General features: G+C 37.5%; 2 protein-coding genes across 2 annotated transcripts in view; both read right to left on the reverse strand.

The window, feature by feature from the left end:
* Positions 1-1,056: 1,056 nt before the first annotated feature.
* Positions 1,057-13,371, reverse strand: melk (maternal embryonic leucine zipper kinase). Its single transcript, XM_051916449.1, has 18 exons — positions 13,135-13,371; positions 12,576-12,656; positions 12,374-12,459; positions 12,060-12,176; positions 11,821-11,964; positions 10,924-10,992; positions 10,400-10,492; positions 10,188-10,286; positions 9,979-10,047; positions 9,796-9,894; positions 9,308-9,394; positions 8,301-8,429; positions 7,574-7,726; positions 5,798-6,065; positions 4,649-4,754; positions 3,604-3,763; positions 2,973-3,076; positions 1,057-1,646 (listed from the first exon to the last, which is right to left on the reverse strand). The coding sequence occupies exons 2-18, from the start codon at positions 12,637-12,639 to the stop codon at positions 1,469-1,471; spliced, it is 2,025 nt and encodes a 674-aa protein (XP_051772409.1). The 5' UTR covers positions 12,640-12,656; positions 13,135-13,371; the 3' UTR covers positions 1,057-1,468.
* Positions 13,372-15,680: 2,309 nt separating this feature from the next.
* Positions 15,681-26,382, reverse strand: part of LOC127524332 (FERM and PDZ domain-containing protein 1) — a 42,639-nt gene continuing 31,937 nt past the window's right edge. Inside the window, exons 11-17 of the mRNA XM_051915785.1 lie at positions 26,229-26,365; positions 25,804-25,927; positions 25,349-25,441; positions 21,811-21,993; positions 21,541-21,685; positions 20,064-21,143; positions 15,681-19,871 (exon numbers count right to left, since the gene is read on the reverse strand). Of these exons, the coding sequence (XP_051771745.1) occupies positions 17,200-19,871; positions 20,064-21,143; positions 21,541-21,685; positions 21,811-21,993; positions 25,349-25,441; positions 25,804-25,927; positions 26,229-26,365 (4,434 nt within the window). The 3' untranslated portion in view covers positions 15,681-17,199. The remainder of the gene's footprint in view (positions 19,872-20,063; positions 21,144-21,540; positions 21,686-21,810; positions 21,994-25,348; positions 25,442-25,803; positions 25,928-26,228; positions 26,366-26,382) is intronic.

Here is a 26,382-nt window from a genome sequence, read left to right on the forward strand (position 1 = left end):
GCAATATGGCAAATAAATTTTAAATTTAACTACAAATATTCCATTTTTCTTTCAGTTAATATATCATGTATTGAACTCCTTCAATGAAAATTTTTTTTTCAAAATATGTCATTAAGGAAAATATTGTCACACTTGCACTACTTTACTGCATGAAATTAAATATCAACTAACTTTTTTATTTTACTTAGATGAAAATAGATTTTTAAGGTTTATAAGTTGCTGTGGGCAGTTGGATAATGTAAAGTAAATGTTATTATAAAACGGTTAGTTCCTGTCCTTGATTCTGACTGGTCAATAGCGGTTTTATTCACGATAAAACACGGCTATGACCGCTTCACCCAACGGTTCTGTGTATCACTACACAACACCCTTAGCAATCACTCTTAGCAACGTAAACTGTATGTTCACAATTGACATTGTTTATTGAAGCTTATGTAGAAGAGTGTTGTGAGAAAAAGATTGAGTGAGTGAGTTTATTATCTGCATTCAGATTTAGCATTTTCCTTCAGGTCAGTCCTATGTTCATAATAAAAAAAATCTTGTCCTTTTAACATTTAAGGGGTTTTCCCGTGACTGACAGCGCTAGTCAAAGCATTTGTCAGCTGCGTCTTGTTCCGTGTTCATAACAATTCAATCTTTTCAATATAAAAGTTTTCGCTACTGACTGACACACTCATAGACAGTCTTTGCCGCCATCTAATGGCATGAAAATGTAACTTCTGTTGCTGTTCATGGTCAGGGACTATTTTTTTTCCGGTGGAAGAAAGGCTTTTAAAAAAAGTTTACTTCATGAAAGTTGCATTACATACATATTTCTGGCTTTAATATTCATATTGTGTGGTAACCATTTTATAAAAGCAAAGGTACTCGAGGCTAGTGCTGTATTGTGAATAAGTCACGGCTGAAGGGGTTGCAGGCTTTGCGTCGTGCCTAACAACGCCCTTCAGCCATGACTTATTCACGAAACAGCACAGCCTCTCGTACCTTATTTCTTACATAAAGCTGAACGGAGAAAAATGTCTTATATGACCATTTAAAATACATCTGATACAGTGAGACAGATGTTAAAAATATTTATTTGATTTCAAGTCAGACTGACATTATTACAAAGCAAACATAAACAAAATGACAGACATCTTGAAAAGGGTAACAGATTAGAAACTTTACATATTAAAACAAATAAAACATGACACTGACACTATATAATGAAGACGAACACAACCACAAATAAAAGACATTTGCTGCCATAATGCTTTATGAGTATTGCTAATTGCTAAATTAGAAGGATGTATAAAGTGACAAAAATATTTTTACATTTCAATCAAGAGGAGAATATAAAATAATACTGTACTGCCTCCCGCACATAAATGATGAAAAATGATGGACATTGTCATCAACTGGAGGGTCATCTATAATGAACATCAAACATACTTTGTCCACCCATTTAACTCAGGTTGACACAGTGACATCAGATGCTGGAGGTGGACAGGATATCCTCTACCAGGTGTTTATACACCCATGCGTCACCTTTGAGCCGCTGTCGACGGATTCCAACCACCTCAGGCTTCTGCAGGATACAAACCTCCAGCTCGAACTGCATGGTCACCTTTCCAAAGTCTGACTGTGTGTGGCACTTTAGAATATAGCTAAAAGAAAAAGAGGACATGATAACATATAAAAAATTAACAACTAAACTAATTTAATTGTTCAGAGCAGTGGTTCTCAAGCTTTGTGACTGAAAGACCTCCTGTTGTCCAATACAATTTTTGAAGGACGCCCCCATATATACAATATTTCTGCTGTGATTATGACAAAGCTGCTTAGTGCTACTTTCAAACTTTTTATAGATATATATAGAATTAATTAACATGCAGTTATGTTCTTTATTATAGAACTATATGTTCAATAAAAATAATAGGTATTGAGGTGAAAATAAAATAAATATCTAATTTCAGCATCGATATCGCGAATCAGCGATAGTTGCATCCCAGGATGTGCAAAGTATAGGGATCGTAGCTGATCCATATGGACGAGGCACCACGGTTTGAAACGCACATGACTCTTGGATTAATTGCAAAGTTTAACCATCACAGAGCAAAAGTTTGCATTAAGTGTTTTAGGTCCTGTCAGTTTAAACATTTAAGTGATTTTAAACCATTCGAGTGAAAGACAAGAAAGAGAACTTGATTCGGAACTCACGTGCCGAATTCCGTTCTCTTCCACGTCAATTTGTGCTTGAACACATACAAGCAGAAATATATCAAAATGCCCATCTCGGCGAGTATCCTCATAAACACAGTCACTTATGGTTTACATGAATGTAAACAATTGAGAAAGAAATCGGATAAGTGTCATTATATTGGATCCGTGCATTCGGTCTTAGTGACTGCAGCCTAATATTCCTGCTGCTGTCTGAGTCATTAATGTTAATCAAACAAGAAAATACAAAGAATCACTTTTGTAGCTTTAAAATAGATTATTATATTTATACAGTGAAGACTATGCAGACTATGAAGACTATGCAGTGCTTTGTTCTATTGTATTTATCTATGCTTGTACACTGTTTATTTACTCTGCAGATGCACTCCCCTACAAAATCACTCCAATTATTATAGAATCATTAATTCTTTCCAAATAGAGCTATTCAAATCATCTGTTTAAATTGTTTTTATATTGCAATATATATCGCAGAAAAGCATATAACAATGTCAGTTTTTTCAAATATTGTGCAGCCCTAATAAATATGATTTTAGTTTACTTTTTTTTTTTTTGCATTGTAATTAAGATTAGAGTCAGATTGTTTTAATATATTAATATAAATGTATTAATTTAAATACTTATAATTTACCCTGCTGAAGTTTGCTGAGGCCCCCTAGTGAGCCCCAGCCCCCTGGATGAGAAACACTGATTTAGAGGAAAAATTAATTTGAATTGCCATTTTAGTCAACAATTGAGGTAAGAGTTTAACTTACCCTTTCTGAACGAAGTCCACATTCTTCTCTGGTAAGATGCTGAGAATCTGATTGAGCACTTGGTCAGCATTAGTCTGGCTAGTGAGTGTCACATTGTATTGAGCCTGGAAAACATTCACAGTTTTGAAATCAGATGTAGCCACAGAGTAAGAGTTCATACACACTGGCATATATCTAAATTTGCATTGTGGAGAGATTTCCTGAAATGAACAAATGAAAGAAGGTGAGGAGAGGAAGCAAATGTTAAAGTGACAGTTCAACAATAATCATTTACTCACCCCAGTGTCTTCACAACAAAAAGCATTAAAATAAGTTTTTTTTTTTTTTTTTCTTCACGAAAAAAAGAAAGTCAGTCATACAGGTTTAAGACGACATGAGGGTCATGTCTTAATACCCTATCCTTTTTAAAAACATTTGGTTTACCCTCAGTGATGTGGTGTGGTGTTTGTGAGAGGAGTCACTGTTAAAACAACTGGTTGCAGCATAGTGATAAACATACAAAATAATAATTCTTAATCATTGGAATATTGAGAAAAAAAAAAAAAAAAAAAACGTGAAATTTTAGGCACAAAGGACAAACAGCAGAATCTTAAAAGACCAAGCACCAATGTAAAAACCAGACGATTGATACCTTAATTTTGCGTGGTCCGTCTCGAGGTCCTTTCTTCTTGCTGGGTGTGAGCATTGTAATGACTTTATCCAGGCCTCTCTCCAGACTGCCAAACACTTTACCTCCCTTACGCTTCTGCCCACTGTCCACTTGACAGCCAGCCAGGTCCAAAGATCGAGACCTGGACACATAGGAAATGCAGTTTAGAACACAATTACACATTTCTGCAGTTGTAAAACTACCACAATGCAACACAGGCTTTGCCAAGAGGCTATGACTGGAGAATGGGGCAGTTAAAATTATAAATGGCTCAACAGCATACTCCAAGAATAAGTGCAGCAAGTCTTGCAATTTACTTCACATGCTATTTACATAAAGTCATAAAGGTAAGGCAAAAAAAAAAAAGGCCTGTTAATTCTAAGGGACAAAAACGGGAAAAACAAAACCTTATGTGACACTGAAGACTGGAGTAATGGCTTCTGAAAATTCAGCTTTGCCATCACAGGAATAAATTACATGTTAAAATATATTTAAATAGAAAAAGGCTATATTTTAAATTGTAATAATATTACTGTTTCTATTGTATTTTTCTGTGAACAACAGCATATACTGTGTATGTGACTGTTATTGGCTGAAACCTCAAGGGAACAAAATAATTAAAAAAAGTGTGATTTAAAGGTGAAGTGTCAATGATTATCTCATTTATTTCATAATTAGATTTCCCCCACATTTTCAATTGTTTTTACTTCATTAAAAAAAAATAGCACAATAATCTAAGCTTTCACTGAAGGGTCAAAAGGATAAACTATGCAGATGTATTTATTTTCACAGCCTTTAGGCCTTCTTTGCTCATATTTACCAAGGGTAGCAATAATTTGGACCAGGACTATGTATACGTATATTTAAAAAGCCATTTGTATGGTGAAACTAGAAAACCTGCTTGAAAACAATTTTTATAATCTCTTTTGTTCATGGGTTAGAAGTTATACACTTCATTATTAAATCCTGCAGTCTTCCTCTCCACTGGTAATATGACACTTCTCACAAAATACAGGAAGTTCTCTACCTTCTCTCGGGGCTGAAAGCCAGTATATCCAGTTCTCCTTGTTGGCCGCTCTGCTGTTGGTCCATCTCTCTCCTGTGGGACACTTCTTTAGTGGCACTGCCCGCTCCTGCACACACACACACAGGATAAACACGTGTCACTAACTGCTACATGCTGCTGCAGCACTGGGAACAGCGACACGTACACCTGTCAGTATGCGCTTCGGGAGTTGTCTCGTACACACGCGCATGCACACATACACACACGCTCCGTCCCCAGTGTGCTCCTGTCCGTTCCAGTGCAGGAGGTGGTGTGTGACAGTAACGAGGTGGACACAGTGGATGTTGGGACATGAAGACTTTTCCCCAGACACATTGCGCCCATACAGACACACACTCTCTGGTCAAAGTGAATCAAACTAAAGATGCTAGATCTATGAAAAGAACACACACACTCTCTTTTTAGGTGTATTCTTTTTAACTCAAGATATGCCATTTAAGCATCTGCAGTCGTCACGTTACTGTGCAAAATGACACCTAAAATGCAAGAGAACTCCAATTCACCGACCAATCACTATCCTTGCTTTCATTGAGCTTTCATTTTGCTGTCATTTCCTTCTCATAAAGGAAATAAGTGAAAATCCCCCAGTACAGTAATGTATTCTAGAATGATTGCTGAAGGATCATGTCATGTGACACTGAAAACTGGAGTAATGGCTGCTAAAAATTTCGCTTTGCCAGTACATTAAGAAATTAAATTTTTTAAACAAATAAATAAATATATTCATTAACATAGAAATAAGTAATATAATTTAAATATGTTTTGTATAGTTAGTTTAAAAATTGTAATATTTCACAATATTAGAGTTTTTACTGTATTTTTGATCAAATAAATGCAGCCTTAGCGAGCAAGTCTTCTTTTAAAAACAATAAAAAAAAAAAACCTTACCAACCACAAAATGTTGAATAGAAGCATATGATTTAGTGCACAAGGAAAGAGAATTTCATTCAGAAATGCGTGCTCTTCAGATATATAAAAACATACAGACAAAAACATTTTTTCAACACAAGATTGCAAAACTTAGCATGTATTTGATAATAACTTCAAAAGTATACACAAGTATATCAGTTGTGGTGCCATGATGTGTAATCGATTCATTATCCAACTCACCTTTGTTTGTGTCACTACTTGTGTTAGTGATGTTGTTGTTGGGTGTTGTTGCTATAGTTCTGTTAGATTTGACCTTTCTGCTGCACATTGGAGTTCGGGGGGCAGGCAGAGCAAAAACATCTCCATCTGTGCCAATCACAACATTCTCTTTATTTTCTTTGGTTCTATCACGTCTCTCTTGCTTCTGTTGGCGCGTTCTTCCATGCTCTATGATGGGGGAGTAGCCTATTTCATTCCGTTTCTTCCCTGATGCTTCAGAGGTGAGCTTCTGAAGAAGACAAGAGTTTTCACATTAAAGGGGGCATTACAAGAGAAATCAAATTTGCCTTGATCTTGTAGTGTACCATTGAAACATCCTGCAAGTTTCCTAGCTTAAAACGTCATCCTCATTATAAACAAAGCATTTATTTAATCAAACTCCAAAAATGGCTCACACATTTGTGACATCACACAGGCAAAAATATTTGCATATGACTGTCTCCAGAGCAAGGTATCGACACATTTTTACATCATCACACCATAGGCCCCACCCACTGACATTTTCCTACACTGGAAAAAAGCAAATAGAGCCCATTATAATCACTGATGCTGTCTACACTGGATGGATACAGTACACAGATGCTTGTTTACTTTCTGACATATCCACCTGCATTAATCTGCCGAAAATAGGACAAATGAAAGAGTAAATGGAAGCATAAAGGAACATACGGTTCACTTTGACGTGTTGTTTAAATGGGTCATTTCTTTAGAGATTTCAGAAAGATACCATCACCACGAACAAGTGAATGGTTTATTTTTAATGGTATCATGGATCAAGTCAGAGTAGTATGTTTGTTTGGAGAATTTGACTGCAGATTGTTTTGTAAATGTAACCGAGTTTGCAAAGAAACTTTTGTTGACAGATGAAGCAGTCAGCTGAACTGGATCTGACAGCAGCAACATCGCAAACCATAAGTAAATCTTTCATAATGCTTTGTCTGTAAATTATAATCATTTAATTGATACTGTTTCTTATGCAATGACATTAGTCAATCATAAAAGTGGCTGTTTACTGACAAGCCTTAAAGGAGCCACCCCTTAAAAACCAATCAATTCTGACAGAGTGTCAGACTGTGGGTTGAAATTAATTGTTTTCCACATATATATTTGTTTTCTTTTTGTGTGCAAAAAAACTTTATTAACATTATAAGTGAACCTCAGGGAAATAGTCATGACCCCTTTAATAAGTAAAGTGGTTTCTGGGTTATCACACTGAGTATTTCTTTTAATAACGGCAAATAAATTTATAAAGTTGTTATTGTGAGAGAGCCACTGAGAACTTGAGTGTGTCATGAAATGCCCAACATTATATCCTGCAGAAAATTCAGTTTCATTTTGAAACAACACATTAACAAAGTTGAACGTGTTGCAATTACAGTTTTGCGTTGCTGTAAACTGTTAATAATGGATTCATAATGGATAATTCAAAGATTGCAAGTTCATAAACTTCCCTAAATAAATGTTTATTAACCTGACCAAACACAATCCAGTTCTATCAACATCGCAGGAGGACTGTTTCTCCAATTGCCATTCTGCACAGTGTGCTACTTTGGATAAAAAGTATACTAAATAACAAGTAACAGTATTACTAAAAGGTGGCCAGAGAAAAGGGGAGTGTGGAGAAATAAAAAGGAAGTAAAATGTAAAGAAAAGAAAAGAAAAATAAAGACTTCGGCCATATAAGCAGCACTGGACAAGAGGGAAAAGCAGACAAATAAAGAGAACACGGAGGCTAACCATGCGTGGAGTGTTTGTGGTCTGTGTGTTCTTGGGCGTGAGAGGGGTCCAGGGATTCTCGTCATCGTAGCAATCAGGGGGGAAGACCATAGAGCCAAGCACCACTGGGTGAACACCATCATCATCCTCACTGAAGCGTAGACTCTTCTTCAGCTGAGACACAGATACACAAAATGGAACCCCTGTAAATTACTGCAACTACACAAGCATTTATACATCAACACCTGACTAGTGATATTAAAGTCATAGTATTTGTTATCCGTGCAAATCCTTATTTTTTAAATAAATGTGACCTCATAATCTTTAATCAAAATAACTTCCCCTCCCTCTTGCAGCAACATTTCTTCTCTGATGACTTGTTTACCGGCACGAGAGCGGGACAACCTGTCACTCACATGAGACCACAGCAATAGCAAACCTACAACCATCCAATCAATTCCCAATGAACAAAATCAAGTCTCACCCTAATTTTTTTCTTGTTTAAGAAGCCGTTTCACTCGAATATATTTCACAATAGGGGAGAAAAGACTATTCAACTTCATGCCGAATTAAATAAACACATCTATCACTCTTGTGTGACTTTTAATGAATCTGAAAAACCCTTTCAAAAAAGTACCGCAACATTACCATCTCTGTATTTTTTTCTTATAAATGTAGCGTGAACTGACCATTATGTAATTATAAAGCATCTAATAACATGGTCCTGAATGTGTGAATAAAGACTTACTTGTATGTCCTGTAAAGGAGAGTACATGGGGTCAAGCATGGGGCATTCTCCTCTCAGACGCACAGGGCGGCCTTGACGCTTTTTAGCCAGCAGTAAAAGGTATGTGGCGGTCATATGATCATACTTCCACTGAAGAAACACGCACAAAGTAAAGATTTCTCTTTTGTGTGATTGATGCATAATTCCCTTGTTTATAACAGAGAGAATTATGAAGACATATTTCAGCAGTTAAAAGAAAGCAGCTTTGGCTGATGCTCTGGAATCTACTGACATCTAGTGGTCATAAAGTATAAGTAAACTATTCATCTAGTTATGAATTTGAGTCAAATGTCATTCATATCATTCTCATTACTCTCATGATTAGTTTGAATCATAACCCATTTATATCTGTCAATAAGAATTTTACATTCTTTACAAATTAATTTTATTCAGTCAGAGACAAACTGTTTGCTTCACATCCTTGAATTGTTACTCAACCTATATGTACATTCCGAAGTTTGGGGTGAGTAAGATGTTTTCTTTTTTAAAGAAATTAATAATTTTATTTAACAAGAATTCTGAAAGAATATGATCACACTTATTCGAATGATTTCTGAAGAATCATGTGACACTGAAGACTGGAGTAATGGCTGCTGAAAATTCAGCTTTGCCATCACAAGAATAAATTAAATTTTAAAATATATAAAATTAGAAAAGTTATTATATATTTTAATCAGATTTCACAAGTAAATTTCACATTTACTGTTTTCACTGTATTTTTTATCAAACAAATGGATCCTTCCTTGGTGAGCATAAGAGACTTGGGGAAAAAAAAAAAAAAAAAAAAAAAAAAAAAAAAAAGCATAAAAAAAATCTTACTGACCCCAAACTTTTGAACGGTAGCATCTTTGCTGTTAGATCTATATAATCAATACAAAAACAAAAATATTTATGAATTGTAATATTAATAAATATTATATTCATTTTAAATAACAGGAAACACTCAGTAATATGTCTTGTTTCTCTACCTCTGACACAAGTTGGATTGTGCGATGTCTGGACTGTTTAAAAGCCACTGCCATTTCAGTGATACAGTCTTCATCTATATGACCCAACTAAAAAAATAAACAACATATAAAGAAAATTATACACAATAGTTTAGTAAGTTAAAAACTGTGTTTCTTGTTTTTCAAAAGTAAAATTACATATGACTCCTATACAGTATTCTCTACTTTTAGTAGCTGTGTTCATCATTAAAGAATTAAACACTGCTGATCAACAAACATCCTGAGTCACATTTGCTTCATTCATCAAGAGGACTAAAAATAATAAGCTGTTAAAGCTTCAAGGGAACAAAAGCAGATATAATTTATGGATAAGTAATCAATAAAAAGCACAACAGCTTTTAAGCCGTTTAAAAAAAAAGTCTTATAAGAGCCATATTGGCATCACTTGACAAATTGGACCTTGGAGGCATGAGATGCAACTATAAGGATGTTTATGGAGCTCATCTTACAGGATGTTTACTGTGCCACTCTACTGGTGTGCTGTATCCCTTCATAACCCAGGGGTGATCAAGCAACTGTTTCACTGTCAATCGCCTCTTTGGATCCACCTGCAGGGGAAAAGAATAAACTTCCATTAAATAATATTGACATCCTGATAGGCATCAAACAGACATAGAAACCATGCACAGTACCTGCATCATCCGGTTTAGAAGCAGAATACTAGCAGGCGAAAGCCAGTGCGGGTTGCTGTATTTGCCTCTCTGTCAAAACCCAAGCCAATATTGCATAACGTGAGATCACATACTACACAAAACTATTTTTATTTTAGTAGCTAAATAAATGCATGGATGAACAAAATGTGTTGGTGTCATTTAATGCTCACATTAAATAACAAACTTACTGTGATTTTTCTGTAGAGTACCATGCAATTGTCATCATCAAAAGGTAGAAAACCACACAGTAGAGCATAAAGCAATACACCCATACTCCACACATCAGCCTGAAACATATACACACACCCCATACCATGAGATCATGAGATATAATTTCTTAAACGTATAATTAAATTTGTCATTCCTTTTAAATATGCTGAAACGCATATGCCACACTGACCTCAGAGCCGATGTAAGCCTTGCCCTGAATGAGCTCTGGAGCTGCGTATGCTGGACTGCCACAACAGGTCAGCAATTCAAAACCCAAACCGCCCTAATAAAAGTAAAATTCAATTGACACTAAAACGTTTACTCTGAATCTAGACCGGCCCAAATATTTAATTAAAAACACTTATACCCAGGGATGTTATTTAAAAAAAAAAAAAAAAAAAAAAAAAGCTTAGGTAAAATATTAATGATACTATTTTCTTCTGTAGAGCTGCAATATAGCTGAACTGAATGTTTCATAACTGATGAACTTTGCAACACTGACACTACTGAATTAAACAATCAACATTGAACTCAATTGAGCTGAACAATGACACTAATTGTATTCTGTGGAGCCGTTTTACTGCTAAAATTGAAGTAGTTTGTTAATGTTTTCTATTTATTACTGTCAAGCTTCTTTGAAACAATCTGTATTGTATAAAGTGCTACATAAAAAATGTGAATTGACTTGATGGGGCATAATAGATAGATACACACCTTAGGCTTTGCACAAAGGCCGAAGTCAATGAGTTTCAGGTTATGATCTTCATCAATCAGCAGGTTTTCCTAAGGTCAATAAGAACAGTTATTGTTCTCTATTAAAGTAATAAATTACTGCTAAATGAAAATACTACAGTGGCCAAGAGAGATCAATGCACTGCAACTGAAGAAAACACATGAAAAAGAAATCCAGCATACTAAGAAAACGTCTTCATCAGTTTGACAACACATGTGCTACAAATATTCAAAACGCAACCAAATACAGAAATGCACTGCAAATACTCACAACAAGTGACAAACCTGGCTGAGACATGCTTATTGTTCAATGTCCTGAAAGGTGAGTTTTTTGTTTATCTTAACATCCTGATTGTACGTGCGTTGTGAGTATTTGCAGCATGTTTCTTATTTGGTTGCGTTGTGAGTATTTGCAGCACATGTGTTGTCAAACTGAAGATGTTTTCTTAATTTGCTGGTGTTTTTTCTATTTGCATGTGTTTTCTTCAGTGGCATCGCTTTGAGCTCTCTCGGCCACCATAAAATACTGCCATCATATAGTCACCCTTATGTTGTTCCAAACCTGAATATCTACATATACTGTATATCAGTCAGTTTTTTACACCAAGCTATCACATGGCTTCAGAAAAGACCATTTTGACGGTGCTTTTGCATACTTTTCAAAGCATGAAAACATCAGTCTCTATTTATTGTAATTAAATGGGAAAGAGGAATGAGAAGTGTTCTATTGCTCTTTTGTGTTTCACAAAATAAGTTCTTATGGGTTTGGGATGACATAAAGGTGAGTAAATTAAGACAGTTTTCATTTTTGGGTGATCTGTTCCTTTAAATGGGAGAACTCAGTACACACAAAAGTCAAGTTCTCATCAACCAACTCACGGGTTTGAGGTCTCGGTGGGCATAGCCCTGGCTATGAACATAGGCCAACGCAGAGATGATCTGACGGAAAAACACTCGGGTCTCTTCCTCTGATAACCGGTCTTTAGCAATGATGTAATCAAACAGTTCTCCTCCAGGACAGTACTGACAGAGAGACAAGATATATGCATATAAACATATAATCCATGAAGCATAATCCATTTTCATTAAGCAGCAGAATCATGTTCAGCAAAACATACCTCAAGCACCATGTAGATCTTGCTTGATGTCTCGATGACATGGTAGAGACGACACACATGTTGATGACTGAGGTTCTTCATAGCCTCCATCTCTATCTTTACTCGAGGCAGATCATCCTAGAAACAGATAACACACTTTAAAGAGCATTTCTTTACAAAATAACATGCTCTTCTCATTTTCATCATGCTAATAATGAGTTTCATCTAAATGTGGAACAAATTAAGCAATATCTCCATACCTTCTCCACAACCATCAAAAGTAGTCATGCAAATGTTGTTTTATGGTAAGGCCAGGATTAAGAAGAAGATCTTACCCCTAGGTCTTTCTTCTCCATTATTTTGATGGCCACTTTCTCACCTGTCAGTATGTGTCTGCCAAGTTTGACCTTGGCAAACCCACCTGTGGGTTAAAAGAATTGCTCTTGATTAAAGGTGATTTTACAACTTTCTCTAATAAACAAAATCTCTGAAGCAATCAAGCACGTATTATATAAAAGCATAATCAAGGGACATTACCTGAGCCAATGGTTTCATAAACCTCATAGTGCTTGAGAAGTTCAGAAGTGCTGTCTACAGGCATACTGAGGACACTTAGACCTGCATCAATAAACAACATATCGTTTTCATTTAAGTATATTAAGGGGACACATTTGTTTAAGACCACTAATTACGATTATATATTCATATTAAGTACTTGATGACGACAATGATCACAACGGTATACAAAACATGATCAAAACAAAAGATTAAATCACAAAGTCTAGCTTTTATATTCAGTTTTAATCACTATCTTTAGAAATAATCCCATATTTTTTATTATTTAATGCTCTCGATTGGTTTTCTAATGTAGCTAGACTGTTCGTACTCCTAAGCTTTTATTGACTCGCATACTTCAGCATATTCCAATCCATATAAAAGTGAAAAATTGAAAATGTAACTGCGTCAAACTAACACCAGATAATAAATGAACTGACATAAAAACAGTCATGGAAAATTGCTTGCTTTGACCAAAGAGTGTAGAACCCAGTCAGTATAAGTTATTTGCTTTGATTGAAATGTTGAACAACAAACTCACCAGCTGTGCTCCAATGATTCTTTAAAATGCCGATAAAACAAAGCTCAAAACAACGAAAAATTATAATTGAAGGTTAAAAAGAGGCAATCGTTTACTCTGTTACTCAAAACTACACATGTTTATAATGCGATATAAAAATGAACAGTGCCAAAACATCTTTCTGTCTAACGTGTTTTTAAAATTTGAATTTCCCACTTGCTACGTCAGACGAGTTCCTGTTTCCGGTAGCGATAAAAGTCCCTCAACTCGCGTGAAAGGGTGTTTTTCCTCTATAACGCAAGTATAACGCGAATGAGTATATTTATTAACTAATGTAGCATTAAAACATGACATGTTAATATGAATTACCTGCTACCACTATTTATTTTACGTTATTTTGCGTTCAGAAGACGAGGGCTAGCTGTCACCATTTTTTTACTCCATTTGATACGCATTGATTTTGTGTGACAACTTACCCCTATAGTTAAGTTGTCACAATGGAATGTTTAATTTTTTTTTTAACGTCCTTATTTACTACACAGGGAAGTTAAGCTTATCTGTGACCAATGTGTCATGTGATCATGATGTGCTGTGCCAGTGTAAAAATGAGACAATGCTGCAATTATTTAGATTTAATATCAAAACGTGTTAGCCAATGAACATGCATTAAAATATGAATTCCTGAACTCAATGTAAGTAGTATGTATGGTATTATTATTTCAATAGTTTTAGTTAATATTAATTTTATTATTTTAAGTTAATATTATTTTTGAAAATTTTTTAAAATTAAGTCATATCAGTAACCTAATAAAATTTGTTTTATTTTACATGGAGCTGTGCTGTGTCATGGGGGCTGCATGAAATGAAAATTGACCCTATCTATTTTCTAAATGCCTATTATTATTGATCTCATCAAGAACAGTTCATCTGTGCATATGTTTCTTAAAAAAAATGTTTTGATCCTGTATTGTTTAATTATTATGTCATAACTGGACAGACTTCTTTCTGGTGACGTATGCAGGACTTTTCCCCTTAAACCCCACCCTTTTAAGCTTGCATTCGTCTGTTTCCACTTTTGAGTGCAACGTGTACATCTCAAAACCAATCAACAACCGATGCATAGAACCAAGTCCCTGCCATATTTTTTTCAATAATCTCTTACACTTGGATGTACACTGATCAGGCATAACATTATGACCACTGACAGGTGAAGTGAAAAACACTGATTATCTCTTCATCACGGCACCTGTTAGTGGGTGGGATATATTAGGCAGCAAGTGAACATTTTGTCCTCAAAGTCGGTGTTAGAAGAAGGAAAAATGGGCAAGCATAAGAATTTGAGCAAGTTTGACAAGGGCCAAATTGTGATGCTAGATGACTGGTTCAGAGCATCTCCAAAACTGCAGCTTTTGTGGTGTGGTCCTGGTCTGCAGTGGTCAGTATCTATCAAAAGTGGTCCAAGGAAGGAACAGTGGTGAACCGGCGACAGAGTCATGGGTGAAGGCCCCAACAGACGAGCTACTGTAGCTCAAATTGCTCAAGAAGTTAATGCTGGTTCTGATAGAAAGGAGTCAGAATACACAGTGCATCGCAATTTGTCGTATATGGGGCTGCATAGCCGCAGACCAGTCAGGGTGCCCATGCTGACCCCTGTCCACCACCGAAATCGCCAACAGTGGGCACGTGAGCATCAGAACTGGACCACTGAGCAATGGAAGAAGGTGTCCTGGTCTGATGAATCACGTTTTCTTTTACATCGCATGCATGGCCGGCTGCGTGTGCGTTGCTTACCTGGGGAACACATGGTACCAAGGATGCATTATGGGAAGAAGGCAAGCCAGCGGAGGCAGTGTGATGCTTTGGGCAATGTTCTACTGGGAAACCTTGGATCCTGCCATCCATGTGGATGTTACTTTGACACGTACCACCTACCTAAGCAATGTTGCAGACCATGTACACCCTTTCATGGAAACGGTATTCCCTGGTGGCTGTGGCCTCTTTCAACAGGATAATGCGCCCATGCCACAAAGCAAAAATGGTTCAGGAATGGTTTGAGGAGCACAACAACGAGATTGAGATGTTGACTTGGCCTCCAAATTCCCCAGCATCTGTGGGATGTGCTGAACAAACAAGTCTGATCCATGGAGGCCCCACCTCGCAACTTACAGGACTTAAAGGATCTGCTGCTAACATTTTGGTGCCAGATACCACAGCACACCTTCAGGGGTCTAGAGGAGTCCATGCCTCGACGGGTCAGGGCTGTTTTGGCAGCAAAAGGGGGACCAACACAATATTAGGAAGGTGGTCATAATGTTATGCCTGATCGGTGTATGTCACAATAAGAAGAAAAGATCTTCTGTTTCATCGCAACGTTAAGATCACAATAGCACTGTAACTGAAAACTTTTGCTTACGTGAGTTTGCATATCTGCAGCTAGGCTTCACTGACCCATATCAGTCAGCGCAACATAAATAAAAATTCCTGGCTAGATGTTGATGCAAATATATGTTGGCATTAACACTGAAGAGAATAGTGCAAAGTCTTATAAATAAAACAAACTTCTCCAGTCGTTTAGAAGTCATTTTAATGGGGGTGAATACTGCATTACAAAGCCGGTTTTCATTGCTATAACCATTCATTCACTCACTGGTCAGTCTTTCAATCATGCATTCATTTTTGCATGCAGCCCACTATTTCCAAGGTATACAGTATGTCTATGGCTTACAGCATTCCTTATAAGAAGAGAGTGCATGGCAGCTTTTTGGTATTCAGACACATGTACTGGTGGGTAAATTACTTTGCTATTAATTTCACCATTTTGATATTTTCTCACACTGAAATTTGTAAATGTCCTATGGAAGCCTATTTCCGCCACAGAATAAAACAATTTAATAGATAATTGTGGCTTTTTCTCTCACAATTCTGACTTTTTATCTCAGAATTACGAGACATAAACTCTCAATTGCGAGTTATAAAGTTGCAGTTCTGACTTTTCTCGCAATTGCGAGTTTATATCTCAGAATTCTGAGAAAAGAAGTCACAATTGCGAGATGTAAACTCGCAATTGGAAAAAAAAAAAAGTCAGAATTTTGAGACAAAAAGTCACTTTTTTATTTTTTATTCAGTGGCGGAAACAAGCTTCCTGTCACCTTTTAACCATTTTCTACAATACTTTGATCATTGTATGATTATGTGAGCAGTGTTTTGTGAAGACTAAAGAAATCAGGGTGAGGAACAACTGAAAAGGAATAACTTATAAGTGAAAAAATAAATCAATGGCACCAAAAATTACACTGTTATTCTCCACAAAAATGATCTAATGATCCAAATAAACCTCCCTTATTAAACTGTAAAGCATATGCATAAGTCAATGTAAAGTCTTTTGAATGAATCTGCATTCACTCTGCAAAATCATTCATCCATAGGCTTTGGTATATTCTTCTAAAAGAACATGTAACATTACTGGCAACTCAAGTAAAATATTGTTTGTATTTAGTAAACATTTATAACCCAGGTGATTACTGCAGAAAGCTTTCATAACATTCTCTAATAGACACTAGGTATGGCAGAGATAAGAGAATATACTGTATGTGCATAACATTGGTGAAAATGGTAGTGAGAAAGCAAGCAATTATGAGAAATAGAGCAGAGAATGTTGGAAGATACACTATGTAAAATCCCTGTCTATGCTTTCCTCACGAAGCAGAATAAATTACTGATAACCATAGTACAAAGACAGTTATGGTTTAGAATTACATTCAATACTAAATACTTATACCCAACATACAAATACTGTAAAACAAGCTGTTTAGTACCCTGTTTAGAAATTCTGTTCTCAGTACATTTGTCATTTTAGGCTAATCCATTCAATACATTTAAATGGCAGGTTTTATGTTTCAGTGTCTGTCTGTATGTGTATGTGTATGTATGTGTGTGAGTGTATGTATTAGTTCATGCTTATTGGACACTTTGGACACTGCCTCAATATTAACGTTGTATATCTCAACAGGTTTATTTAAACCATATTTGAGTTATTCTGACAGGTTTCCTTGGGGGAAAAAACTACTCAATGTAACTGTCCAAATGTCAAAGGGCAGTGAGAGTGCGAAAGAGCTGGGTGAGGCAAAACACTGAAGTTGTTAGTGCAGTGCATTGGCGAGCCAAGAGTTTAATACTCAGATCATGACAAGTCTTCCTTTTAGTAGCATTTCCTACAAGCTCTGCCGCCCGAGCAAAGTCTTGGTAAGTTTTTGCAACATTTGCTAGTCCTGTAAGTGCTTGGGCATGGCGCTCCCTGCATCGCTGGCAACTAGAGAAACATAAGCACACAACTGTCAGCTGTACCAGTGAGCGGAAGCTTTCAGACAATGATTGAAGTGTTTCCTCTGGCGTCTGCCCAACCCTGACCACACGCTGACATCCAGCTAAAAGCCCCCGAGCCTCTGCATGTAATCGCTTTTTGTTGTCTGAAAAGTGAGTCACACAGGTATCCCTGGGGTGCTCGTGGGCCCCATCTTGGTTCTTTATAGCACCAGCAAGAACACTTAAGAGTGTATCCACATCCCTTTGCAAAGAAAGGAATCCTGTTGGTGGTAGGGGATACCGGCGAGTCAGCAGTGAAGTCATGATATCTTCACGAGGGTCTGTTAGGAAGCAGTCAGGGGCATCCAAGGGAGACAGAAGGGGACTGAGCTCTGTAGATGAAGAAGCAGGCAGTACTAGATGAGGGAATGAGGGCAATGGAGAAGATGGAGAGAAAGATGCAGGGGATGCAGAGAGGGAGGAAGGAGGGACAGATGTCAGCACTGTATCCCCTGTTTCACCCTGGCTCGTTCTGCGGGAAAACTCGTAGACAGTGAGTTCATCATCAAAGCTGGCACTGTCAAGAACTCCACTGAAACAGTTGGTGTATACTGTCTGGCAGACCTCTAAAGGTGTCTGAGCACTCTCCATTACAGTGTCACAACCCATAGCCAGTACTGAGCTGCAACTAAGGTCTTGTTTCTTATGTTGATTTGGGCTGGGCAAGGATTGTGGCTGGGCTATGGTAGGTTTGGACTGGCAGTTTGTGAAAACCCCACAGCTAGAGGTAAAGTTTTGGGGAGTTGTGCTTGAGGGAGGGAAGCTACATTCTTGTAATCCACTAGACGTTACCACCCCCCAGGGTCCATTTAGGTTTTGTGTAGTAACCACTACAGATGAGGGGTTGGCTTGGAGAGAGTTGTCTGGCTTGGAACACAAGGAGGATATGGCTATTACAGAAAACTCTTTAGGTTCAGTTTTGGTTTTATGCTGACCACATGCTTGAGGACTAATGTGGCTGACCTTTCTTACCTCTTCAATGACCTCAGTTACTTCTTCAGATACTATGGTAACCACTTTTACCTCTGTTATTTCAGGAGAACCTTCATTCAAGGTCACGTCCTCAGTTACCTCTTTTGCTACCTCAACTTCATTTCTTTGTAGTTGTGTTTCTGAAAGTCTTCTCACAGGCTTAACATTGCCACTGCCATTAGAATTGGCAGTTAGCATTTCCTGGGAACGTGATAAGTAGAGAGGAAGGTTCTGGATCTTTCCCCGCAATGTTGAGGCAGAGAGCCGACCAAGGATGCCAGATGAACAGGGTGTAAGAAGGAACCTTTGGGCTGGTTCATAAGAAGGAACGCCAGAAGACAGTTCTTGGATGGAAGAGTCACAAGAATTGTTAGTTTCATCAGATTCTGGTCCAACGACTCGCTGGGAAAATAAGTGTCTTGTTGGGCAATGTGGTGCACCACTGCCAAAGGATGCAGACATGCTCTGACTTCTTGTCCTCTCTGTGGGGTCCACTGAGCATTTTCCCATCCCAGATTCTAGATATACGGTATCGTCATCCTTGTCTATATTAGGACTTGTAGTGTATGATATACTCGGGACATGGAAGTAGGGTAAACTTGATGGGGATAACTGGCCTAGTCTTGGCAGTGAGCTGCTCTTCTGGGGCACTGATCTGCCCTGGAATGAATCCTCCAGTTTGGCTACATGGTCATCTCTTTGAGCAAATAAAATACTGCTATCACACTTTCCTTCAGATGTATCAAAGAACAAGTGGCCTCCAAACAGTCTCTCAACAAGACCTCCCACTGCACCCTCCTCCTGATCATCTCTACCATGATTACTGGTGCTACCTTTATCCTGTAGGTCCATGCGGGAGCGTACTGCTACTATAGTTGGCGATACAGAAGACATTAGCTCAGAGACTGATTTGAACTCCATGGAATCTGGTTCCATCTCTATAAGTTGCTGTTTCCGCTGATATGCTTTGTTTGAGTGTTCCACTTGTGTATCAGTGGTATTATGTGGTCCTGATCCGTTGACTTTGGATGGGCTAATGGGTTTGGATTCCAGTTGTGCTGGTTCTCCTTCAGAATCGGTTAGAGATGAGACTGTTGGACATGGACCTTGATCTGAGCATCCACCATCAAAACATGCCATTCGGCCAGCACCATGGTTGACTGATATAGACCCATAGCTTGGGATGCTATTTCCATAGCTGTTATCTAATTGATCATGTTCTGGGAATGATACCAGGGATGTGTAATTTGTTTCCATAAATGAGCGACGCTTTTTGGATCTTTTATTAAAATTTGAAAATTCATCTTGTGCAATAACTTTTCCTTCCTCTTTTCGTTTCTTCTGTAGATCCTCTGCTTCTCGTTCCCTGACACAGATGCCAATCTCGCCCAGGCTTACTGTGTGTAATATGGTGCTTGAATTTTCTATAAAGAGAAATATCAGCAAATACACATTGTAAGTATTCATTAGCAAAACTCTACATCACTATTTTGGGTATTTTGTTTTGTGATGGGTACATATATCTACTTTTTCATTTTTAATTTCTTTAGCTTCTACAACATTTGTTATAGGAATAATTTAAGAACATTTCGTAGAGAATTTTCAATATGTCATACCTCTTGTCATCGCATTTGAGTAGGGTTCTTCAGGGGATGTGAATCTTTCCTGAGCATCAAAGAACTCATCATCTGAACTGCTGTCTCCAAACCCTGGTGGAGGTTGAAAAATTGGCACTGTTTCTGTCTGATTCACTTCCCCTCCTTCCCGATCCGGTTGTGTTTCTATAGGACCTGGAGGAGAGAGAGGTTGTGGAAGGCTGCGGGCACTGTCAGGGGTAACATTGGAGCAGATATTGTAGTAGTGTCTAGTGTCTCCTTGTTCAAAGGTGAACACATAGTCTCCAGGAGGGGGTAGGGTGCTTTCAGGACATTTTGCAGGTGACCCCTTTTCATGTTTTTCATTCTCTGGTCCCAACTCCTCACAGTCCTCCTCTTCACTGGCTGCAGGGGGGCTAGGTAGACATTCAGCAATATTTGAGAGTGCAGCAAAGCAAAAGAATTGGTCAATATCAGGCTCACAATGGGAATCAGCAGAGTACATGTCACTTTGGGAATGGGAATCTTTGCTGTGCTGTTGCTGTGGAGATAATGCTGGTGAATAGCGGTCTTCACAGCAGTAAGAGTCGTTCACTGGTAAATGGCATGGGCGTCTGGTAGAGAAGTAGCTCATCAGGTCGTCCTCCTCTAGGGCATCTATAGAGTCACTGGACATGCTGGTCATGAAATGTGATTCAGTTTGGTATGAATCAGATGCTTCAGATGAAGGGTCATCCACAATGATGACACACTGAGGTTGTTCAGGTTTTTTCTCTTGCTCTTTGTCTTCCTTTTCTGTGCCCACTCTCTCATTATCTGTTTCTACTGTCTTTCCATTATTACCATGTATAGATTCATGGATGGTTTCTTTGTCCTCTTCCTTTTCCTTCTTCTCAACCACCTCCTCTTCTTTGCCTCCTTCCTTTTCCACCTCTACATCTTTTTCATTATTACTTTGTGTTTTTTCAGTTTCTTCAGGTAGCTTATCACTGGGTTTAACTGCTGTTTTGTTGCTTTCGGCAGTGCTAGCAACATGAGCAAGGAGAGCATCCACATCTGTGTCTGAGTCATCAGAGTCACTGCCACAGTGTGACACATAACCTACACACAAACACAGAAGTAGAGACAAAATTCTGATAAATAGCATTGTGAAAAGACACTTTTTCAACCCTATTCTCCTACTCGCAGTTAGTTCCAGTCGTTGTTGTCACTAAACTATCAATACATTTGCATTGTTCCTAATAAGTGGTCTTTGGTTTGTTGTCTGCTTTAGGCTATCATTTGTATTAATAATGTTAGTATTGATAGTGTTATTTTTGCGGCTCTGTAGAAATCCCTTTAAAAAACATCATTTTAGAATTCTGCTTTGTTTTTTATGCAGAGTGTGGTAGGATTTTCAAGTTTTTTTAATGTTCAAAATTTATCAAAGATCACTTGGGAAATGTTTCAGCTTTGCCCGAACAAAGAATTCAGTAAAACAGACAAATAGGTTGCAAACCTTCCTCTGCTGATATGCGGTGGCTCTTTGAATTAGTTGACCAGGGGAACACGCAGATCTGGGGGTCCACAAGTAGTTTGCAGTATCCAGAAACCAGACACAATAAATCTTTAGCTGCCACTGACTCCATCAGCAATGTTATTGGCTGAAGACAGGAAAAGTGTGACAATGTGAAAGAAAGTCAGAAAAAGAAGGAAAAGTAGAAAAAAAAGGATTATACTGAGTGTACATATATGTAGATGTAAGTACGAGTGCATGCATATTGTTTACCTTTATATCCTGCAGGTAGATCTTGACCAGACTAACTCTGTCAGATTCGGGTAATAGTTCCACTCTGGTAATGCAGCTGAATTCAGTTAGTGTGGTCATGATGCTCAGTTTATGGTTGATCACCTGACTCACCCCATACTGAGCTCCCACCAACAAACTCACCATTGACTCCCTGTCCTGCAGCTGGTTAAACAGAGAAAGAGCTTACAGTATGTGATAAACCAATACTGTGATATATGGAATGGACAGCAGGGAGAAAACCCGATAAACCCAAATAAATAAATAACCTTTTTTCCTCTTCTTTTTTTTAGTACAAATTCATTTCCTCATTCTCACCTGTTTTATATAGAAATACAGGCTATTTGAAGTAAAACAGAATTTGTATGGAAAGGAATTAAATAATGGCCCACTTCAGGGCTCAACAAAAAGGATCTCATATTTAGTGATTCTATACTTTTTATGCCTTGCAAACATAAGTATTTGTTTTTCTGTGACATTTAATAGTGCTGTTATTTGGATCTGTCACTAAATAGAATAGAATTAGTTTTGATATTTGAAGTATCAGTTCAAATGGGTTGATGAAAATTCTGACATTAATAGTTTGTGACATTGTTTTGTAGTAAAAGTGTGTTTGAATTTATAGCTGTATATTCTAGCTATTAATCCAAAGTAGATTTTTTTTTTTTTTTTTGAAAGAAATGAATACTTTATCCAGCAATGAGGCATTACATTGACAATAAGTATGGGTACATAAAGCGACAGTCAATACTTTTAATTGTTACAAAAAAAAAAAATCACAAAAATGTTATATTTCACATAAATGATGTTCTTTTGGACCTTTTTAATTCATCAAATGTATCACGGTTTACACAAAAATTTTAAATAGCATAACTATTTTCAACTCTCTACAAGGAGAGTAGAGAGACAGGATCTAATGCAGCAGTTGTTTTATTTCACAATTACAAACGCAGCAGAACTGGAGCAATGCAGCAGCACAGAATAAACGCAACCAACTTAACATTGACGTGAGAATGGACAGGGATGAACTAAAAATGAGGGCTATATATATATACACAGAGTGAATTAATTAACTGGAACAGAAACAGGTGTGTACTAATCAGGAACTATGGAAACAAACAAGCAAAGGGAACACAGGCAAACGGGAACATAACAGAACCAAATCAAAAGGCAGTGGGCCTCAGTCATGAAACTTTCGTAAATATATGAGTAAATTGCATGTAAAATGGACCTTCCCGAAAACTCTCCTTTGGATTCACAAACGCTTCGTAAACATCAGATTTGATAGTTAAACGTGTGTATGTTAATGAATTCCAATCAATAGGCGCACATGCACGCTCATTCACAATTAGCATAATCCCCACGTATGAATTGCAACTGTGCAAATTATGTGTCCAGGGACACTGTGGAATCTTCTGGACTCTCTTCTCAGGTTTGGCTCCAGAATATTGCATAAATGCAAAAGAGACTAATAGGCCATATGCCTAACAATAAATATTCAATTAACATGTGTCCACCAAAGCATTTTTTTGCCAGCTGAAAAAATGCCTAGTGCTCTTCTGAAAATGGCCAGCTGGTGGCGCTTGAGAGCGCTTTAGAGGTGCAGCGTTTTTTCCAGCTGAGAAGCTTTGGTTGCTATGATTTGGAATGTCCACAACAGTAAAGAGTACTTGTTACTGAATATAAAAATGCAGTAACCAGCAACATTAACTTCTCCATTGTTGTTCAGTCGTTGTACAATTAGAATGATTGGTCGGTGTAGTATTTGTCCCGCCCCTCCTCCACTGTGATTGGACAGCTGGGTAAAAAGTGAAACGAGCGCTGTTTTACCCAAAGTTGAACAGTTTTCAACTCTCAGCTACAAAAAAAACAAAACAAAAAAAAAACAGGGCAAACGAACTCATGAAATATTATTATGGTACATAGTGCATCAAAATTCAGTATCGTCAATTTGCCTAAAAGAACACAGAATGTTCAAATTTTTTACGCACTATTTACACATGGTCAGGAGCAGGTGTAAATTTCTTTTGTACCAAGTAACATTTTAAAAATACGAACATTTTCATGAATCTGAAAATTTATGTCAGAGCGGCTTTACGAGTGTTTACACAAAAATTCATACTGCTAGTGTTTCATGAATGAGGCCCAATGAACCAAATACTCCTGGCAAAATGTTACTTGAACACCAAATCAGCATATTAGAATGATGTCTGAAGGATAATGTAACAATGAAAAAAAGAAACAGGATATAATTCTGCATTGCTATCACAGGAATAAATTGTATTTTAAAATGTCAAAAACCGTTAAAGGGATAGTTCACCCAAAAATGAAAATTTTATGTTTATCTGCTTACCCCCAGGGCATCCAAGATGTAGGTGTCTTTGTTTCTTCAGTAGAACACAAATGATGATTTTTAACTCCAACCGTTGCGGTCTGTCAGTCGTATAATGCATGGCAATGGGAACTCCATCTATAAGAGTAAAAAAAACATGCACAGACAAATCCAAATTAAACCCTGCGGCTCGTGACGACACATTGATGTCCTAAGACATGAAACGATCGGTTTGTGCGAGAAACTGAACAGTATTTATATCATTTTTTACCTCTAATACACCACTATGTCCAACTGCCTTGCGTATCCGGTTGGTGAGGTCTGGAAACGTGCTCTGATGCCGGAAGTGATCTCTCACGTGTATATGTAAATGAGTGCGAGCGATCACTTCCGGCATCAGAGTGCATTCAGACCTCACACACCGGATGCCGTGCGTGCGCTCAAGGCAGTTGGACATAGTGGTGTATTAGAGGTAAAAAATGATATAAATACTGTTTGATTTCTCGCACAAACCGATCGTTTCGTGTCTTAGGACATCAATGTGACGTCACGAGCCGCAGGGTTTAATTTGGATTTGTCTGTGCATGTTTTTTTGACTCTTATAGATGGAGTTCCCATTGACATGCATTATACGACTGACAGACCGCAACGGTTGGAGTTAAAAATCATCATTTGTGTTCTACTGAAGAAACAAAGTCACCTACATCTTGGATGCCCTGGGGGTAAGCAGATAAACATCAAATTTTCATTTTTGGGTGAACTATCCCTTTAAATTAAATTGTAATAATATTTCACAATTTTGCTGTCTTTAGTTTATTTTTGATCAGGTAATTGCAGTCTTGGTGAGAATAAGAAACTTTCAAAAACTTAAAAAAAAATATCTTACCAACCCCAAACTTTTGAATGGTAGCGCAAAGTACATTTTGTGTGTGTGTGTGGGCAGTGAATCTAAACTACTGGTCTGACTGGTGTTAAATGGTATGAATGAAGAGCATGTGCAATGTAGCTGTCTGACTCTCTTAAGTGGCATTTCGGTGCTGATGTGTGAGTGGTAGCAATGCAGATGAAAGATGTAAAGCCATTGCTTGTGTAAATGCAGGTGGGGTACTTTTACTGGCAATTGTTTACTGCAATTTAATGGATTTCATGTCTGAAAGTGGCTGTTAAGACTCGGAATGCATCTCTTACCATCATAGTGGCACTAAAAGCCTTTCCTCCATAGGACTTCAGTTCAGACATCTCATTCAAGTAGTTCAGTCTAGCATTATTCACTGAGACCACCTATGAAAACACACCACAAATGGGAAATAATGTAAATAGACATCGTGCTGTACTTCACTAACAAAGAATACCAAAAGAATCCATGTTTTTGTGCATATGAACCATGGGAATACTATGGTATATTTTTACATGTACCATGATATTCTCTCAAAGTAAAAAAAAAACAAAACAAAACAAAAAAACATGATAAATGGATGTAGTATTATTTAGTAACATGACATATATTAAGATACCGACTGAAACCAACACTGTACCATGGCACAGTACTTTTTGTGTGGGTTTTGTATTTTAGAGTTATACTGTACATGATTTACATTCTTCCACACAACTCAGGACAAAAACACATAAACACATGTACACACCTTTTGCTTTGGCTCCTGAGATAGAATCTTTTTCATGTGGTAACTGATAGCTTTCTTCAAGTCCTTCTCTCTCATGTTTCGCAGTAAGGTGTGGGACACAAAGCTTTCAATACCCCACTCCTTCCTTCAGACAGAAATAGTAAAGACAGAATAGTGTGACACACACACACACTTCAGTGTTGTGCAGTATGTTGACACTAAAATGTATGTGTTAACATAAAAATTATGAGGATAATAATGAATCTATTATCGAATCTATTGACAACTCTAATTTCGTCAGATGTCTATTTATTTGATGGCTAAGGTATCAATTTAGTATCAATACTTAAGTATCAGAGGCTGGTATCGTACCCATATACAAAACAAATTGGTAATGATCCAACCATAAGGTGTACACTACCACATGTTAGTGTGTGTGTACTCACATAATGGCCTTCAGAGGTGTTTTAAGTGATTGTCCACTGTTGGCTAGTTTTTCCTGTACATGTAGAGCAGCCAGTCTGAGAGCTGTATTACATTTCATCTCCACTGCAAACCTTTCCTGCAATACATCACTCACGCTCTACACACACACACACA

This window comes from Ctenopharyngodon idella, chromosome 1 (genome assembly GCF_019924925.1).
Source record: "Ctenopharyngodon idella isolate HZGC_01 chromosome 1, HZGC01, whole genome shotgun sequence".
Lineage (NCBI taxonomy): Eukaryota > Metazoa > Chordata > Actinopteri > Cypriniformes > Xenocyprididae > Ctenopharyngodon > Ctenopharyngodon idella.